The sequence below is a fragment of the Macrobrachium nipponense genome, chromosome 15, assembly GCF_015104395.2.
Source record: "Macrobrachium nipponense isolate FS-2020 chromosome 15, ASM1510439v2, whole genome shotgun sequence".
Classification (NCBI taxonomy): Eukaryota; Metazoa; Arthropoda; class Malacostraca; order Decapoda; family Palaemonidae; genus Macrobrachium; species Macrobrachium nipponense.
The window spans coordinates 39,591,750-39,612,192 of record NC_087208.1 but is presented as its reverse complement, the minus strand read 5'-3'; the positions used below and the strand labels follow the sequence as shown (position 1 = coordinate 39,612,192).

Sequence of the window (20,443 nt, the reverse complement as noted above, 5' to 3'; positions counted from 1 at the left end):
TTTTTGTCTTGTTTCTGATCGAAAAACTTGCTTTTGTAACCTTTTTCGACTACGTGCAATCGCAAAGGAACATTCTTCTGTCATCATAATGGTATAAAAGATACTGACAAATATTAATTACGTTTTTTCTGATACTTTCAAAATATATGATTGTTATTTTTCCAAAGACATGTGTTTTGGTATTTTCCACAGATGGCCTGAGACGATAACCTAGATCCCATTTCTAGACAAAAACAAACAATACCATTGGTGGCTAAGAAGGGAACAGCAGAAACATATATACACGCACATATATATGTATTCATGTACATATATACACAAATATATATACTGTATACATATTTGCATACATACATGTGTATATACATACATATAAATATAAAGGGCATACAGCTCTAAAAATGATTCTTGAAAACATACTCGTATCAAAATCCCCAAGAGAGAGAGGGAGACCTTACCTTACAGTCTTTACATTTTGTTCGGGTTGCCCCAGGTCCCTCAGTGTGAGGCACCTCTGATGTCTACCAGAGAGTTGCTAGTACATCTTCCGGTATATTTTGCATCTTCTAATCTTGGATGGTCTGGGATGCAGTTTAAATATTTGTCGAGCTTATTCTTACATCTACGCTCACTCCTGATATATTCCTCAGATGAGCTGGCAACGCATTGAATAGACGCTGCATTATCGATGCTGGTGCGTAGTGGATTATTGTCCTGTGTGCTTTCCTTATTTTTCCTGGTATAGTTTTGGGCACTATTAATCTACCTCTGCTTGCTCTTTCTGATATTTTTAGTTCCAAGATGTTTTCTGCTATTCCTTCTATCTGAATTATCATGTAGCGTTCTCTTCTCCTTTCGACTATATGATTTTAAGGATTGTAGTCTTTCCCAGTAGTCAAGGTCCTTAACTTCTTCTATTCTAGCTGTAAAGGACCTTTGTACACTTTCTATTTGTGCAATATCCTTTTGATAGTGTGGGTACCATATCATATTGCAATATTCAAGTGTACTACGAACATATGTTTTATAAAGCATAATCATGTGTTCAGCTTTTCTTGTTTTGAAGTGCCGTAACAACACCCTTCCCATTTTGCTTTACATTTTGCCAATAGAATTGCTTTTTCATCATTGCATAACATGTTCCTATTTATCATCACACCAAGGTCTTTAACTGCTTCCTTATTTGTGATTGTCTCATTATTATGTCCCCTATATGCATATAGCTTTCCTTCTCTGTCTCCATAATTTATTGATTCAAATTTATCAGAGTTAAATACCATCCTATTTACCTCTGCCCAATCATATACTTTGTTAAGGTCTCTTTGTAGAGCGTTCCTATCTTCATCACAAGTAATTTCTCTACTTATTCTTGTGTCATCGGCGAAACTACTCACTACCGAATCCTTAACATTACTGTCTATGTCTTCAATCATAATAACAAACAGTATTGCAGCTAACACCGTACCTTGTGGCACACCGGATATTACCTTGGCTTCATCCGATTTCTCATCGTTTCCAATAACTATCTGTTTTCTGTTGTGTAAAAATTCTTTTAACCATCTTCCTACTTTATCCACGATATTGTGTTTTCTAATTTTCTTCGCTAATATATTATGGTCTACCTTGTCAAAAGCTTTTGCAAAGTCTAGATAAACCACATCTGTTTCATTTCCGCTTTTCATATTTTTGAATATGTTCTCATGGTGGACTAACAGTTGGGTTTGTGTACTTTTTCTGGCGTACGAACCATGTGTCCTATATTAAACAAATTATTTTTTATTAAATGTTTCATAATATTTTTCTTCATTACCCTTTCATACACTTTCATAATATGTGATGTTAGACTCACAGGCCTATAATTACTTGCCTCTAGTCTTGATCCACTTTTGAAAGTAGGGGTAATATATGCTAATTTGTGCTCATCATAAATCTTGCCTGTATCTACACTTTGTCTTAATAATATTGCAAGTGGCTTTGCGATAGAATGAACTACTTTCTTTAACAAAATAGCAGGAACTCCATCAGGCCCTGCTGCAGCTCCATTTGTAATTTCGGGTTGAGAGAGAGAGAGAGAGAGAGAGAGATAATATGCGCCTTTGCCTTGTGTGTTATCAATAGATCCCTAAAGCCCTCCCTGACCTTATCTACCCTCAAACCCCAGACTTTAATGCCCGCTCTGACCTCCTCAGGGTCACTGACTCATGGATAATACTTCGTGTCATGACTCATGAACGGATTTACGAAAACGGTCTTAGATCTTGTCAGTTCTGGCTGTCTTTCTTTCGTTATTTTCAAGGTTTATTTTTGGTTCTGTTGTCACTATGAATATAATAGTGATAATTGAGAAGGCTACATGTCGCCAACTCCTTATGCTTATGATATATATATGTATAGTATATATATCTATATATATATTATATATATATGTTTATATATGTATATATATATATATATATATATATATATATATATATATATATATATATATATACATATATATATCTATATATATATATATATATATATAATATATGTGTGTGTGTGTGTGTATAGATACATAGATATATATATATATATATATATATATATATATATATATATATATATTATATATATATATATATATATATAATATATATATGTGTGTGTGTGTGTATGTATGTATATATAGAAAGAAAGAGAGATAGAGAGAGAGAGAGTCAACGGTAATCTTTACTTCTAATTAACTAGATTAGTAGTAATTATGCTTATTTCATTTGTTATATAATGGTGACAACACACGAACATGAGTAATTAGTGTAACGATTAGATACAAATTTGATACGATATTCGACAGTGCTTATGTAATTGATTATTACTCGTAATTTTTCCACCGTTATATATAAAATTTAATGAAGCCAATTAGGTAAACATTTTGTTAAGGTAAGGGATGAAATTATATAAAAGATTCATATCTGCTTTTTAATAAATAATAAATACATAACATCGGAAGACCTGGTGGTTGCCAGCAGCAGACAAGTCTTTAGGATCTGCGGGTTTATCTTAGAGGGATATTTCGCTCGCGTCCTTTCGAGAATTTACTTGGACTCGTTGGAGCCATAGTAGAATCTCCTGGGAGCCTCACGGGACTCGTAGGATTCGAAGGAGTCGGGGAACTGAGCCTCACCGGAGTAGGTGACCTCGGCGATGTATCCGTCGTCGTCAGAAGCGCGGAAGGCCACCTTCTGCAGGCGGCCGTCGGGGAGGTGGACGAAGTAGGATCCCTGGGTGTTCTCGCCGTCCCCGGCCTCCTGGTGTCCGAAGTCGTTGCGGGAGTGAGGGTGGTTGACGGCCCAGTCGAAGTTGTAACGAGCCTCGCCGGACTCGAAGGACTCAGCGGATCCTGAGGAGAACTGGAGGGGAGAGGAATCGGTATCTTCAGTCTGAGTCTTCTGTGGTTTGAGGTTTGAGTATTTCGACCTCATTTTTTTTTTTATATATATAAAATTTCATTATAATTCAAAAAATGCTACTAAAACTCACCCTTGGGCGGGAGTATCTTTCGAAGCTTTCGAAGCTGTCGGCAGCCACGAGGGCAACTAAGCCCACCAGAGCGAAGACGACCTGAAATGCCATTTGAAACACATGATTATTATTGATATAGATCATATGACTTACCTAGCATATATCATTTACATATACCCAAGCACATAAGCAGACTCTAATTACATGTATCTTACTGAGAACATCTCATTCGTTACCTTAGCAACCATGATGATCTTGTTGGAGTCTCGAGAGGAAACTGATGCTTTGTCCTGCCTCCAGAGTCGTTTATATACCACAAACTGCAAAGGTGGGTGGAGTCAGGTAATGGAATCTAAAACAAGTTTTTCCTGTTGGGTTTCCAAAGAGTTTCTGTCACATAGCAAGATGCAACTGTGACTCCTCCTCAATAGATTAGGAAAGTATATATGTTAGATATGTTAAGCTTTAGTTCTTGTATGCTTTACACCTTTGTTGCTTTAAGTAATATTTTAAAACAATTTTCGTCAAAAATATCCCTGTGGTATTTAAATCTTTATCTTACGATATTAAAATTATCAAAATGGCTTATCAATATTTCTTTCCTTAAAATAACTACGTATACATCGTCATAGAATTTGATTGTATGATTTTTAAGTTTTGTAAAAGTTGGGACAAAATTCTTTTGTTTATATCTTACATTGTTGTTTTTTATAAGAATCTCGTTGAGATGTTCTTAAAATCAAGTGGCAAAATTACAGGAATATCTAAAATAAAGGCTGAAAATATTTTTAGAAATTTTATAAATATAATCTTTACTGCCGTCTTACGATACGTTATTCAAAATCGTCATTTTAAATATCTACCGCATAAGAAAATATGATAAATGTTTTTTATTGAGTGGATCACCGTCTCTTACATTAGATGTTGTTTGGAAAAATAATCACAGATATATATGGGCTATTTGAATGCAGAAAGCAGATTATTAAGGAAATATGGATTAATACCGCATAAGAACCAGATCCTTCAAAGAACATTTTCGTTATTTCTCAAACTCTAGATTGACGAAACTATGAAATGGGTTCTTATTTGAGTATTTATTGCACTGTTCATGAAGTATATTTTAAGTATAAGTAGAAAATTGGTTTGTGGTTGTCCAGGAACATTAAGAATATTCCAACAGACTTGTAGCTACGTTTCGAGATAATGATCGTTATCCTTTATTTCATCTGAGTGTTTTAGAATACTATTGATTTCATGAAGAAAGGGAGTTGCTTACTTTCAAAAACGTATCATTCTCATTATTCAGCTTCTTCATCATTTTTTACGAATAATAAAAAGGTATTTGTATTTTTTTTAATTGAGGAACGTAAAATGATGTTTTTCTATTTACCGTTTCAGTAGCAATTATTAAAATAAACAACGCTATACTGTTAGAAATAAAAACAAGCAAATCTATTCATATTTATTTTCTGATATTTAGCTGATTTTCATTTCCGATAGTTTTGTCCATTTAAGGAACAGCATCCAAATCTGAATGACATATAAGAAAATTATATATTGACGTTTTACCAAAATATCAGAAAAAAGTGAATCACATGACGCGGTCCTTATCATCTACGATAACCAAAAACCCAAATATTTTTCGTCTTGGAATCCATCCTATGATTGTTAGAAATATGAAGGAATTCCTATCAGCTACTCATTGGTCATGACCTAAGAATGAAAGTGAAATGCAGAAGGATTATGCCATTGATCATGGGTCAAGTTTTCTAAGCGATTTCGAAAGAGGGTCAGCTGTGATTTACTTTCCTGAAACTCCAAAGAACATCAGATGCAATAAAAGGCTTGAGAACACTTCTTCTTCTTCTCCTTCTTCTTCTTCTTCTTCTTTTTCTTCTCTAGATCCACAGTCAACTTCAAGTCACTTCAGAAACTTTTCTTATGATTTCTCTCTACTCAAATGAAAGCAGAGGGACTTTTGCTATTACTCCATGAGCTACGAGTGTTTAGATACTGGGTCTGACCATGGCATTGCCTACCGAATATTTTTGCAACGCTGTTTTCTCTTCTTTCTGACCGAAAAAGTGTTTTTGTATCCTTTTTCTGTCTAAGTGCAATCTCAAATAAACATTCTGCTGTCTTCATAACGATATAAAAGATACTGACAAATATTAATTAAGTTTTTCTGATACCTTCAAAAATATATGATTGTTATTTTTCCAAAGACGTTTGTTTTGGTATTTTCCACAGATGGATTAAGACGATAACCCTGATTCCATTTCTAGACAAAAACAAACAAATACCCTTGGTTGGCTAAGGAGGGAACAACAGAAACATTTATACATGCAAACATATATTCATGTATATGAACAATATAAATATTTACCTATATATATGTATGTATGAATTATATACACAAATATAAATATAAAAATAAAAGCTATACATTTCTAAAAATTATTCTTGAATACATTCTCATATCAAAATCCCAAATCAAACTATGCGTGTAAACAATGAGAGATAAGAGAGAGAGAGAGAGGGAGAGAGAGAGAGAGAGGAGAGAGAGAGAGAGAGAGAGAGAGACTTTCCCTTGCATGTTATTAAGAGACCTTATCTGCCCCGCAAACCCCAGACTTTAATGCCCGCTCTGACCTCCTCAGGGTCACTGACTCATGAATAATACTTCGTGCCATGACTCATGAACGGATTTACGAAAACAGTCTTAGATCTTGTCAGTTCTGGTTGTCTTTCTTTCGTTATTTTCAAGGTTTATTTTTGGTTCTGTTGTCTCTATGAATATAATAGTGATAATTGAGAAGGCTACATGTCGCCAACTCCTTATGCTTATGATATATATATATATATATATATATATATATATATATATATATATATATATTATATATACACATATATATATATATATATATATATATATATATATATATATATATATATTATATATATATATATATTCTATATGTATATAGTACATAGATATATATGTGTGTATGTATGTATGTATAGAAAGAAAGAGAGATAGAGAGAGAGAGTCAACGGTAATATTTACTTCTAATTAACTAAATTAGTTGTAATTATGCTTATTTCATTTGTTATATAATGGTGACAACACACGAACATGAGTAATTAGTGTAACGATTAGATACAAATTTGATACGATATTCGATAGTGTAATGGATTATTACTCGTAATTTTTCCACCGTTATATATAAAATTTAATGAAGCCAATTAAGTAAACATTTTGTTAAAGTAAGGGGTGAAATTATATAAAAGATTCATATCTGCTTTTTAATAAATAATAAATACATAACATCGGAAGACCTGGGGGTTGCCAGCAGCAGACAAGTCTTTGGGATCTGCGGATTTATCTGAGAAGGATATTTCGCTCGCGTCCTTTCAAGGATTTACTTGGACTCGTTGGAGCCATAGTAGAATCTCCTGGGAGCCTCACGGGACTCGTAGGATTCGAAGGAGTCGGGGAACTGAGCCTCACCGGAGTAGGTGACCTCGGCGATGTAACCGTCGTCGTCAGAAGCGCGGAAAGCCACCTTCTGCAGGCGGCCGTCGGGGAGGTGGACGAAGTAGGATCCCTGGGTGTTCTCGCCGTCCCCGGCCTCCTGGTGTGTCCGAAGTCGTTGCGGGAGGGAGGGTGGTTGACGGCCCAGTCGAAGTTGTAACGAGCCTCGCCGGACTCGAAGGACTCGGCGGATCCTGAGGAGAACTGGAGGGGAGAGGAATCGGTATCTTCAGTCTGAGTCTTCGGTGGTTAGGTCTCAGTGTATCGACGAAAGTGATTTAGAATACACGGTGTCCATAAAGTCTCAGTACCATTACAAGTATTTATTGCTCAGAATGATACTGGGACTTTGATGGTCACCCTGTATATTTCATTGTTAAATCCAAAAAACAAAATGCCTACTAAAACTCACCCTTGGGCGGGAGTATCTTTCGAAGCTTTCGAAGCTGTCGGCAGCCACGAGGGCAACTAAGCCCACCAGAACGAAGACGACCTGAAATGTCATTTGAAACACATGATTACTATTGATATAAATCATATGACTTACCTAGCATATGTCATTTACATATACCCAAGCACATATGCATTCTCTAATTACATGTATCTTACTGAGAACATCTCATTCGTTACCTTGGCAACCATGATGATCTTGTTGGAGTCTCGAGAGGAAACTGATGCTCTGTCCTGACTCCAGAGTCGTTTATATACCACAAACTGCAAAGGTGGGTGGAGTTTGGTAATCGATTCTAAAACAAGTTTTTCCTGTTGGATTTCCAAAGAGTTTCTGTCACTATGGTTAGTTGCAGTTGTGAATCCTCCTCAATAAACTAGGGAAAGTGCTTATGAAATACGTTAGGTTTTAATTGCTGTAAACCTCTAAACATTTCTAGCTTTATTGAATTTTTATAAAGAAAATCACGCAAAATGTTCCTGTGATTTTTATATCTTATTTTAATTTATTGTTTGAATATGAACACATGTTAATACTTCTTCCATTAAGACACAGGAATATCGAATCATTCAATGTATTTGCTTGATAATTTTCAGAAGTTTGTCAGAGTCTCAGGAAAATTTTTCCTTTTTCTATTTCCAGCATTGTTCTGTTTTATAAGGATCTGGTTGAAGTTATTTTCAACATTCTAAATTTTCCATTTTTTTTGTCTTTAAAATGAAGCCCAAAAAATAGCCTCCAATAAATTTTATAACTATATAACCTTTATTGAGGTGTTAAGGATGTTATTTACATTCAAAATTTTCAACATCTAGCAAAGGAAAAGATAGTTTAGTTTATCAAGTGGATCACCTTATCTTACCTCAGTTACTGTCGCAGAAAACAATAGGGAATATACGGATTATCATAATGCCAAGAACCAGGTTATTAAGGAGGAATATGTAATTATAGCAAAAGAAGCTGATCTTTCTGCAGAGATATAAAATGTTCTAAAGCCTTTCGTCATTTCTATACCCAGCTGTAGAACAGATATCACTTGTTTTCAGTATCCTGTTCGCTGTTCACGATCATAAAACTATTGGGCTCTCCGTACGAACTCAGGACTGACAAAATGCTGAATCAGGTTCTGATTTTGGTATTGACTGTAATGACGTAATTTTTAAGTCAAAAACTGTCTGACTGTCAAAGAAAACTGCGAAAATTGACAATAACTCGTTGGTTCGTATCAAAAATGCTGCTAATGCCATTTTATCTTATTTGAGAGTTTTAAAATGTTTAGAATTTTACAAAGGAATGACATAGCAACCTTCAAATATCTGTCATTCTCATTATCGTCTGTTCTCTCCTTGTCTTTATTTCAAATCCTAAGCAGATACTCTTAAGAATTTTTAAAATCTAGTGACGTAAAATGTAGAATTTTTTCATTTCCCGTTTAAATATAGTTTAATAATGAAAAAAAAAGTGTAAACTGTGATAAACTAACACATAGGCAAATTATTTGGAGTTACTTCTGTCGTGCACTGGCTGATTGCTTATATCCATACTCATCTAAAATGCAGGAAAGGGCCAATAGCCAAGTATCACAAGGGAACATATTTAGGCTATGGTAAAAAAGAAACAGAGAGATTCATATTACAGGATTCGAAGAATCTGAGATCAAAACTAGAGTATTTTTACCTTGGGACCCATGTTATGATTATTAGACAATATATTAGGGAGGGATTATTGGCTACGGAAGTGTTATGACCTAAAAATCAAAGTGAAATGCAGAAGGATTATGCCATTAATCCTGGATCAAGTTTTCTAAGCGGTTTCGAAAGAGTGTCGGCTGCGATCTGCTTTCCTGAAACTCCAGCGAACATCAGATGCAATAAAAGGCTTGAGAACACTTCTTTTTCCTCTTCTTCTTCTTCTTCTTCTTCTTCTTCTTCTTCTTCTTCTCTAGATCCACAGTCAACTTCAAGTCACTTCAGAAACTTTTCTTATGATTTCTCTCTACTCCAATGAAAGCAGAGGGACTTTTGCTATTACTCCATGAGCTACGAGTGAATAGATATTGGAACTGGCCATGACATGCCTGCCGAATATTTTCGCAACGCTGTTTTCTCTTCTTTCTGACCAAAAACCTGCTTTTGTATCCTTTTGCTGACTACTTGCAATTACAAAGGAACATTCTGCTGTCTTCATAACAAAATAAAAGACACTGACAAATATTGATTACGTTTTTCTGATACTTTCAAAAATATATGATTTTTATTTTTCCAAAGACGTGTGTTTTTGTGTGTTTTTGTATTTTCTACAGATGGACTAAGACGATAACCCTGATTCCATTTCTAGATAAAACAAACAAATACCATTGTTGGCTAAGAACGGTACAACAGAAACTTATATTCACGCACACACCTATATGTATTCATATATATATATATATATATATATATATATATATATATATATATATATACATATATACTGTATACATATTGTATATATGCATATGTATATTCATACAAACAAACATAAAGGGCTTACAGTTCTGAAAATGGTTCTTGAATACATACTCGTATCAAAATCCCAAATATAAACTATACATGTACACAATGAGAGAGAGAGAGAGAGAGAGAGAGAGAGAGAGAGAGAGAGAGATAATATGAGCCTTTGCCTTGTGTGTTATCAATAGAGCCCTAATGCTCTCCCTGACCTTATCTGCCAGCAATGCTCAGACTTCAATGTCCGCTCTGACCTCCTTAGGGTCTCTGATTCGTTATTAATATTTCGTACGCTGACTTAAAAATGGTTTTATGAATAATGTTTTTGCTACTGTCAGTGATTTTTGTTTGGGCCCCATTTTCTTCTAATCATTTTAAGGTCACGTTTTGGTTTTGTTGTCTCTTTGAAAAAACTGATTGTTATGAAGTCATTTACACACACACACACACACACACACACACACACACACACACACACACACACACACATATATATATATATATATATATATATATATATATATATATATATATATATATATATATATATATATATATATATATGTATACATATATATATATATATATATATATATATATATATATATATATATATATATATATATATATATATATATATGTATATATATATATATATATATATATATATATATATATATATATATAAATGTAAATGACTCTATAAGAATCACCCTTTTTAAAGAGACAGTAAACCCAAAAAGTAAACTTAAAAATGATTAGAAGTAATATATATTCACTCACAAAGTCAGACAGAGTCTTTACTTGTAATTAAATAAATTGTTTACAATTGTGATAATGACAGTTATCAATAATGCTGACACAACACAATCATGAATTATTATTGTACAGACATGAAATAGTTTTGATGGGAGTTAGGTTAGCATTTATATAATGTATCGTTCCTTGTAATTTCTCTATCATAACAATGAAATGCAACTACGACAAGTAATATCCATTTAGGTAGGAGGTAAAATAATAAAAAAAGATTCATATTTGCTTTTTAATAAATAATAAATACATAACATCGGAAGACCTGGTGGTTGCCAGCAGTAGACAAGTCTTTCGGATCTGCGGGTTTATCTGAGAAGCATATTACGCTCGTGTCCTTTCAAGGATTTACTTGGACTCGTTGGAGCCATAGTAGAATCTCCTGGGAGCCTCACGGGACTCGTAGGATTCGAAGGAGTCGGGGAACTGAGCCTCACCGGAGTAGGTGACCTCCGCGATGTATCCGTCGTCGTCAGAAGCGCGGAAGGCCACCTTCTGCAGGCGGCCGTCGGGGAGGTGGACGTAGTAGGATCCCTGGGTGTTCTCGCCGTCCCCGGCCTCCTGGTGTCCGAAGTCGTTGCGGGAGGGAGGGTGGTTGACGGCCCAGTCGAAGTTGTAACGAGCCTCGCCGGACTCGAAGGACTCGGCGGATCCTGAGGAGAACTGCGGGAGAGAGGAATCGGTATCTTTAGTCTGAGTCTTCGGTGGTTTTAGGTTTCAGTATTTCGACCTCATTTTTTTATTATAAATTTCATTATAATTCAAAAAATGCTAATAAAACTCACCCTTGGGCGGGAGTATCTTTCGAAGCTTTCGAAGCTGTCGGCAGCCACGAGGGCAACTAAGCCCACCAGAGCGAAGACGACCTGAAATGTCATTTGAAACATGATTATTATTGATATAAATCATATGACTTACCTAGCATATGTCATTTACATATACCCAAGCATATATGCATACTCTAATTACATGTATCTTACTGAGAACATCTCATTCGTTACCTTGGCAACCATGATGATCTTGATGGAGTCTCTAAAGGAAACTGATGCTTTGTCCTGCCTCCAGAGTCGTTTATATACCACAAACTGCAAAGGTGGGTGGAGTCTTATAATGAAATCTAAAACAAGTTTTTCCTGTTAGATTTCCCAACGCAAGCTTTGATACTAATATGTTGCATCGATCATTTTTCTCAGCAACTGCGGGGAAAGTGTCTTAGAAACATGTTACAGTTTCGTTACTGAAACCTCCGAAGCACTTACTCTCTCTTCAGTTTGTTTTGTACGTGAATACAACCAGAAAATTATTTTCAAAGTTTGTCCATTATTTTTTATTCCGTCAATGAGAGCTTACATTGTAATTTTTACTTTTTCCTAGGACACTTGGTTTTATATATATATATATATATATATATATATATATATATATATATATATATATATATATATATATATATATATATATATATATATATATGCGTGTGTGTGTGTGTATTAAAAATTATCTTAAGCTCCCTTCAACTTGTTTGATAATAGTCTTTATTGTTGTCTTACTGACATATTTTCTTTCAGATTTTCAAATCTTTCAAAGAAAAAGCTAATTCTGTCATTCACTTTTGGCTACACCGTCTCTTACGTTAGACACTGTTCAAGATAAGATTTCTAAGGCTACATTGATTAACTGAACGCAATAATCTGAAAGGCTTTTGTAATTTTTTAAAACTAATACCATAATTATTTCAATTCATATATCCATTTCATTTCATTTGTGAAAAGTCTTTGATTATATAACATAAAATATGAAATACTATGGTAGGTTCACATCAACCGTGCATCTCATGTCTAGGCCAGTCCCTTACGACGCTCCTGATTGTCTGTTGATAAGCCAGTCACTCTAGAGAGAGTTCACATGGGCAGGATGTATATGCCACCTCTCCTGTTGGATACTTTTGAAAAACGTATCCCTCAGGAGAAGTGGAACATACATCCTGCCTATGTGAACTCTCTCGAGAGACTGAGAATTTCCAAAGATGTGATTGGCTTATCAACAGCCAATCAGGAGCGACGTAAGGGACTGGCCCAGACATCAGAGGCACGGTTGATGTGAACCTACTATAGTTCAGTCTGATTTAATAAGTCAATAGGTAAACATGGCAAAGCAAATTATCAGAGCTTAATGCATAGACCTATTTAATTATTTATCTTTTGGTTCTTTCTCTAGATATCTGTCAATTGCAAGAACGGCCTCCTTTTTTGTAGCAATGCATCGAGAAGGTGATATTGAACTAACATCCAGTAGAATGCAATGATACATTTTAAAAAGGGTATCGTTCCTAGATGGCGACCCCCGGAAGTTTTCGGCGTTCGTTATCCTGGACTAATATTTCTTGGGGGTCATTATCTTCATAACATTTACAGTCTTTTGTTTATGTTTTTTACGGTCATCCCCACCAGGCTCAGACTAAACACGATGCAAATATGGATACATTACAGGGGTTGAAAACAAAGACCCCAAAGGCTTGTACTACACGCTGCAAATATGGATACATACAGGGTTGAAAACAAAGACCCCAAAGGCTTGTACTAAACACGTTGCAAATATGGATACATACCGGGTTGAAAACAAAAAGACTCCAAAGGCTTGTACTAAACACGCCGCAAATATGGATGCATACCGGGTCGAAAACAAAAAGACCCCAAAGGCTTGTGCTAAACACGCCACAAATATGGATACATACCGGTTTGAAAACAAAAAGACCCCAAAGGCTTGTGCTAAACACGCCGCAAATATGGATACATACTGGGTTAAAAACTAAAAGACCCCAGAGGCTTGTACTAAATATGCTGCAAAGGTAGATATATACCAGGTAAAAACAAAAAGTCTCCAAAGCCTTGTACTAAACACACTGGAAATATGGATACATACTGGGTTAAAAACAAAAAGGCCCCAAAGCCTTGTACTAAACACGCCGCAAATATGGATACATACTGGGTTAAAAAGAAAAAGACCCCAAAGCCTTGTACTAAACACATCGCAAATATGGATACATACTGGGTTAAAAACTAAAAGACCCCAGAGGCTTGTACTAAATATGCTGCAAAGGTAGATATATACCAGGTAAAAACAAAAAGTCTCCAAAGCCTTGTACTAAACACACTGGAAATATGGATACATACTTGGTTAAAATCAAAAAGGCCCCAAAGCCTTGTACTAAACACGCCGCAAATATGGATACATACTGGGTTAAAAAGAAAAAGTCCCCAAAGCCTTGTACTAAACACGCCGCAAATATGGACACATACTGGGTTAAAAAGAAAAAGTCCTCAAAGGCTTGTATACTAAACACGCTGCAAATATGGATACATACTGGGTTAAAAACAAAAAGTCCTCAAAGGCATGTATGCTAAACACGCCGCAAATATGGATACATACTGGGTTAAAAAGAAAAAGTCCCCAAAGCCTTGTACTAAACACGCTGCAAATATGGATACATACTGGTTTAAAAACAAAAAGTCCCTAAAGGCTTGTACTAAACACAACGCAAATATGGATACATACCGGGTTAAAAACAAAAAGTCCCCAAAGGCTTGTACTAAACACACCGCAAATGTAAATACATATTGGGTTAAAATCACAAGACCTCAAAGGCTTTTACAAAACATGCCACAAATATGGATACCTACTGGGTTAAAAACAAAAAACAAAAAGGCCCCCCTAAAGGCTTGTCCTAAATATGCAGTAAAGGTAGATACATACCAGGTAAAAACAAAAGTCCCCAAAGGCTTGTACTAAACACAACGCAAATATGGATACATACTGGGTTAAAAACAAAAAGTCCCCAAAGGCTTGTACTAAACACAACACAAATATGGATACATACCGGGTTAAAAACAAAAAGGCCCCAAAGGCTTGTACAAACACACCGCAAATGGATACATACTGGGTTAAATACAAAGTCCCCAAAGGCTTGCACTAAACACTCCACAAATATGGATACCTAACCGGGTTTAAAAACAAAAGTCCCCCAAACGGCTTGTACTAAACACACAGTCAAGGTAGATACATACCGGGTTAATACCCTTGGAGAGTCACTATCTGGGAGAGAGCCCAAAAAATATGTATAATGAACCAGTAGAGAATACAAAATCTATTGTTAAAATAATGTTAGATCGCGGTAATATCAGAGTAAATAAAATCGATATCTTTCAACTCAGCATTCAAATTTTTTTCTTTAAGCATTACGAAAATATCACTGAAAGCTTAAGAATCATTACATAAACCTCTAGAAGGGCTAAACCTTCGAATCTGGAGAGAGAGTTTACGTTGAAGACCTCGTCTGATTTTTCTGTTAGGAAATCACCTGACATTCCTCGGGGTGCTACTCAATCCCCGCGGGACACACTTTCTTAATAATTAATGCCAAGATCACACGAATGATCTTTTCGGGACTATTCCGACTAACTGGCAATTATACCATGAGCTATTGGCTGGTTCAGTATCGGTGTGACCATGACATCATAAGTTCCTACTGTTTTGCAACGCCCCGTTTTCACTCAGGTCAAGTCACAGATATTTTTTTTTCTCTCTCTCTTGAATGTCAGGAATTTCCTCTTATCTTGTTTAGGCTCAATTTCCCATATTCTTACTCGGCCGGGCTCTGTTAGGATTTGGTAACTGAATGCCGTATAAGTAATTAGGCTATCCTCGGATTTGCTTTAATTCTTAGTCTCTATATATCATTTGAATATAATATGGGGCTGGGTATTTATATTCTTTTATCTTAATTACATTTTCAATGATTATTCTAAAATGCTCTATATGGCGTCCCCCTTAGAGAAAGTATTTTTTAAAATTTCAAAAAATGAATGTCACCTGTTTTCCAGATTTGCATTTCCTTTGCCTATCAAAAGCTGAGGGAGGGAGGAATTCTTTATAATGAATTGTATATATAGTACCCAGGAATTGCATCTAAATGCAATTCATGCAACAATTTGTTTAACTCTCTAGTGAACATAATGTTCTCTAAAATAGCAGTCATGATATCAAGGAATATTTTTTTTTAGAATGTCAGTAATGATAGTTCAAGAAACCTCGCTTCTACAGGCATTCATGAATATCAGACGTATGTACTAAACTCTTTATCAAGCTCAGAAACATATAGATAACGAACAGATAAGATTAAAACGCAGATAAAGAAATATGTCAATGATGTTATCACTTCCTTCGATAAAATCTGAAAGCATGAGAGACGGGAGCCCTGTGGGGGCAGTGGGTGTGAGAAGGAAGGGATGGGGAGGGTCGGGTGGAGATTACATACCTCAGCATAGGGCAGTGGAAACAGGCCTATTAGGTACCCACTCTGACCTTATCAAACCACAAACCGTAGTCGTTCATGACCTTATCAGACTTAGTGAATCTTTATGGCAAATTTTCCTGTGAAAGATCATGATGTTATTCTCCATCTTCTGTCATATTTCATTTTGATTTCTTTAAATTATATATCAGAGATTTCGAATTAGTTCTGGAGATTTTTGGATATTCTTTGGTTAATAAGAAGGGTATCTATCATGGCCCGTCGCAATACAGATAATACCATTTAAAAAATCACTCTTAATATTTTGCATTTGTCTGCTTGTATATAGTATACTTGATGTTTGAATATATATACATACATATATATATATATATATATATATATATATATATATATATATATATATATAAATATATATGTATATATATACATATGGGGATACAATCCACAATGAAGTAAATTCCTCTTGTAGTTTAAAATATATATTACTTGTATAGGAGATATGTAGGAAAGGGAAAATTTCAAACTTTAGAAATATATGTGCCAATAACTATGCTTTGCTTCCTCTCCTGTTTACTCCACTCAGGTCATTTCTCCAACTAACCACCCAACCACCATAGAACAAGCAGTTGACAATAGAAACATTCCCCCACGAAGATCAAGACGAATTCTGGAAAGAACGAGGGCTCAACCGCCTGATCATTCATAATTTGAACTAGCTTGTTTCCTAACCGTTGTTTTTTCAAATGGTTGTGCTCTTTCTTGTCAGTTCCTTGAGGTGACATATCACACTTTAGTGAACAAGACCACAGTTGATGGTCGAAAGCTTTAATCCTATACAAGTAATATATATTTTAACCTACAAGAGGAATTTACTTCATTGTGGATTGTATCCCATTTACTTAGAGGTACGACATAGTACCTGGCTTCTGCATATATACATATATATATGTATGTATATATATATATATATATATATATATATATATATATATATATATATATATATATATATGTGTGTGTATGTGTGTGTGTGGTTGTGTGTGTGTGTGTGTGTGTGTGTGTGTGTATTAGTAAGTGTCAACAGGAAAAACTTAAATTCCATCAATTAAAGTGAGTAAATCCGACAAATAAATAAATGCTCATGCTGCAGGACCGTCTCATGCTAAACTGCAAACTTCGTCAGTATGTGCAATAAAAATGCATATTGTACATTGATTTTCATTAGCGGTTGCCAGCTGAAAGCATTCAGTTAAGAGCACAATTTGTAAGTGGATAGTAGTGGTTGACAATCCAGGTTTTCAAGGCTAATGCTTCGCTGATTAGATCTAATTCATTGGATGTTTGATTGGAGGTCATTGCTGTAGCATCCAATTTTAATGTGTGGCTCACTCTCTCTCTCTCTCTCTCTCTCGTCTCTCTCTCTCTCTCTCTCTCTCTCTCTCTCTCACACACAGTTATTAGGTAAAGGTTTCTTGTCTATTTGCTGAAGTTGGTATAAGACTGAATTTGTACACTTATGTTGGTCCTTATATTGGTGATGTATGATTTCAAGCAAGAGAATATACGTTATTTATATAAAACTAATATTTTCATTGAAACGCCATGTGCTTCAATACTCTCTCTAACAATATATAGCAGTATACAGACTATTCTGGGTATTAGATCAAATTAAAGTCTTCAATTCATTTGCCTTTTTAATAAATGATAAATTAAATATTAGTTTTGACCTTAATACAGGTCATTTGAACTGCAAGCTGATCAGAAGATGAGGTTTTGCTCGTGTCCTTGCGAGGAACTCGGTCTCGGGATTTACTTGGACTCGTTGGAGCCATAGTAGAACCTCCTGGGAGCCTCACGGGACTCGTAGGATTCGAAGGAGTCGGGGAACTGAGCCTCACCGGAGTAGGTCACATCGGCGACGTATCCGTCGTCACCATCGACGCGGTAAGCGACCTTCTGCAGGCGGCCGTCGGGGAGGTGGACGTAGTAGGATCCCTGAGTCTCGTCTTCATTGCGTTGCTCCTGGTGTCCGAAGTCGTTGCGGGAGGGGGCGTGGTTGACGGCCCAGTTGAAGTTGTAACGAGCCTCGCCGGACTCGAAGGACTCGGCAGATCCTGAGGAGAACTGCGGGGGAAAGGAATCGGTATCTTCAGTCTGAGTCTTCGGTGGTTTGAAGTTTCAGTACTTAGACGAAAATTATTCAAAATACACGGTGTCCCTAAAGTCCCAGTACCATTACAAGTATTTATCGCTCAGAATGGTACTGAGACTTTATGGACACCCTGTATATTTCATTATCATACGAAAAATGTTAATAAAACTCACCCTTGGGCGGGAGTATCTTTCGAAGCTTTCGAAGCTGTCGGCAGCCACGAGGGCAACTAAGCCCAAGAGAGCGATAGCGACCTGAAATAGCGTTTGATAATTACGACTATATATCATAATGAAATAATAAGTATTCATCCATTACAAATTCTCAAATACAAAAACATACGAGTATCCCAAAAGTTCGTAAAACATTTCACAAAGAAATGTTGGCAACTTACTGCACACACAAAATCACGTGCAGGTTTGAAAACTAGTAAGTTGTTAAATTCCTTAGGAAACATGTGTTATTCCTTACCTTAGCAAACATGTTGATCTTGAAGTCTCGGGAAGAAACTGATGCTTTGTCCTACCTCGAGGATCGTTTTATATACCACAAACTCCAAGTTGGGTGGGGCTTCGTAATGAAATCTCAAGCGAGTTTTTCCTGTCAGATTTCCTCAGCCTATGACACCTCAGTACGTTGCATCAATGGTGCCTTCTTAATGTTTGATGGAATGTGTCTGGAACATATGTTGAATTACAGGTATTCTAAACATCTGGAACTAACGGGCTTTCCTTGGCGCCGCCTGAAAAGTTCCCAGGACAATAATTTCCTTTCAGCAACTGAAGTTTTTCCTTTCTTGAACTTCTTTGCTGAGAAAACAAACATTTTGCCAAATTTTCCTAACCCTTTGTTATCTGTTTTGTCAACATCACTTTGCGTTGCGTTTGTTCATTGTTTATAATACTTGTTTATGAGATGTATTGTTCAAAGAGGTTTAGAAATTATTAACATTTTAGTTTTCATTTTGATATTGAAAAGATCAGTGTTTATAGTAAATGACTATGAGATTATTTTTTTTACTTTCTAGAGCTTTAGAAACTCTTAAAATTGGAGTTTTCATTTTAATATCGAAAAGAACTCAGCATGAACTATTTATTTTTAACCTTTTTCAGAAGTTCGTCACATGTTCAGAAAAAGAATAAAACATTAGTTTTCGACAAATTTATTTCAGGATGTAAAATTTCTACAGAAGAAATCTTTTATATCCAACGCCGTGTGAATAAAAAAAAAAACTCCCAGAATATTCCTCCATTCAACTCTGTCCTCCGCTTTCACTTTTAACAATCTCCACTCATCTCTAGCCTCCCGTCTCATAGTCCTTTCTCAAATAGGTGTGTGTCTGCTAACTCTTCTATTGGTCAGAAAATATTTCATTCTTCATCAGTAAGTAACTGGGTAACTGGCCATTGTATTTTATTTTGAGCACTGTTAAAAACAGGGTATTAAGAATAAATACATTTTCACTTGCTCAAAGCCTATAAACTACTTGTTGTTGTTGTTCTTATTCGTGTTGGGGGCGTAGGAAAGGTCTATGGAAAGCTTAAAAAGGTCTGAAATAGGAGTTTCGCGTTGAGTTAAAGATACAGGAATTTTAGGGAAGGATATTTATGATTTATCTATTAGAATGAAAATGTGAAAAAAATAATGTGCAAGTTAAACGGTACAGAAAAATTATTTCTTATAAAATGTAGCGTATTTATCTTAATTTTCGTTGTTGAAACAACGCGCTATTTGACTGTAGATTTTTGCACGCGACCCGAGTAAGCTGGAGGTCGAATCGCGCCTTGTAAGGATGTAATATTTGACATTTCTTCAAATAATGTTTTTTTTTAGCTTTCTTTTAATGTTTATACTACTGCTAAACTTCATATTGACGAGATTCATTTCAAATTCAACATCTAGGCTTTGATTCGTTGTAAACGCTTTAAGGGTCATTAACACTGACTTGAATTGCAAATCTATTGAATCGGTTTACGAACCTAATCTGCTGCAGCTTCTACATTACTCAATGATAAGTTAGGGCTTCATCCTGCAATGCTGAATATCTAGTAATATTCAAACTTTTGTAAAATATTGTCAAAAATATTTTCAACTTGTGAAAAGAGAGTTATACATCAAAATTTTACTTGGCTTTTCACAAAGTATGCTAGACATAACAGACTGGGTTTCTTTTTGAGCCTTAGAA

General features: G+C 35.5%; 2 protein-coding genes and 1 pseudogene across 3 annotated transcripts; all 3 read right to left on the bottom strand.

Annotated features, from left to right (window-relative positions):
• Positions 1-20,443, bottom strand: part of LOC135227142 (pro-resilin-like) — an 81,463-nt pseudogene that overhangs the window by 39,230 nt on the left and 21,790 nt on the right.
• On the bottom strand, positions 2,948-11,835 carry LOC135227117 (pro-resilin-like). 2 transcript variants are annotated; one of them, XM_064266992.1, is made up of 3 exons: positions 11,794-11,835; positions 3,523-3,603; positions 2,948-3,392 (listed from the first exon to the last, which is right to left on the bottom strand). In XM_064266992.1, the coding sequence occupies exons 1-3, from the start codon at positions 11,803-11,805 to the stop codon at positions 3,078-3,080; spliced, it is 408 nt and encodes a 135-aa protein (XP_064123062.1). In that variant the 5' UTR covers positions 11,806-11,835; the 3' UTR covers positions 2,948-3,077. The 2 variants fall into 2 exon arrangements, with proteins under 2 accessions (XP_064123062.1, XP_064123061.1); XM_064266991.1 differs by lacking the exon at positions 11,794-11,835 and adding an exon at positions 7,673-7,698.
• LOC135226813 (pro-resilin-like) lies at positions 17,788-18,759 on the bottom strand. Its single transcript, XM_064266505.1, has 3 exons — positions 18,730-18,759; positions 18,432-18,512; positions 17,788-18,230 (listed from the first exon to the last, which is right to left on the bottom strand). Exons 1-3 carry the CDS (start codon positions 18,739-18,741, stop codon positions 17,916-17,918), a joined length of 408 nt encoding a protein of 135 aa, XP_064122575.1. The 5' UTR covers positions 18,742-18,759; the 3' UTR covers positions 17,788-17,915.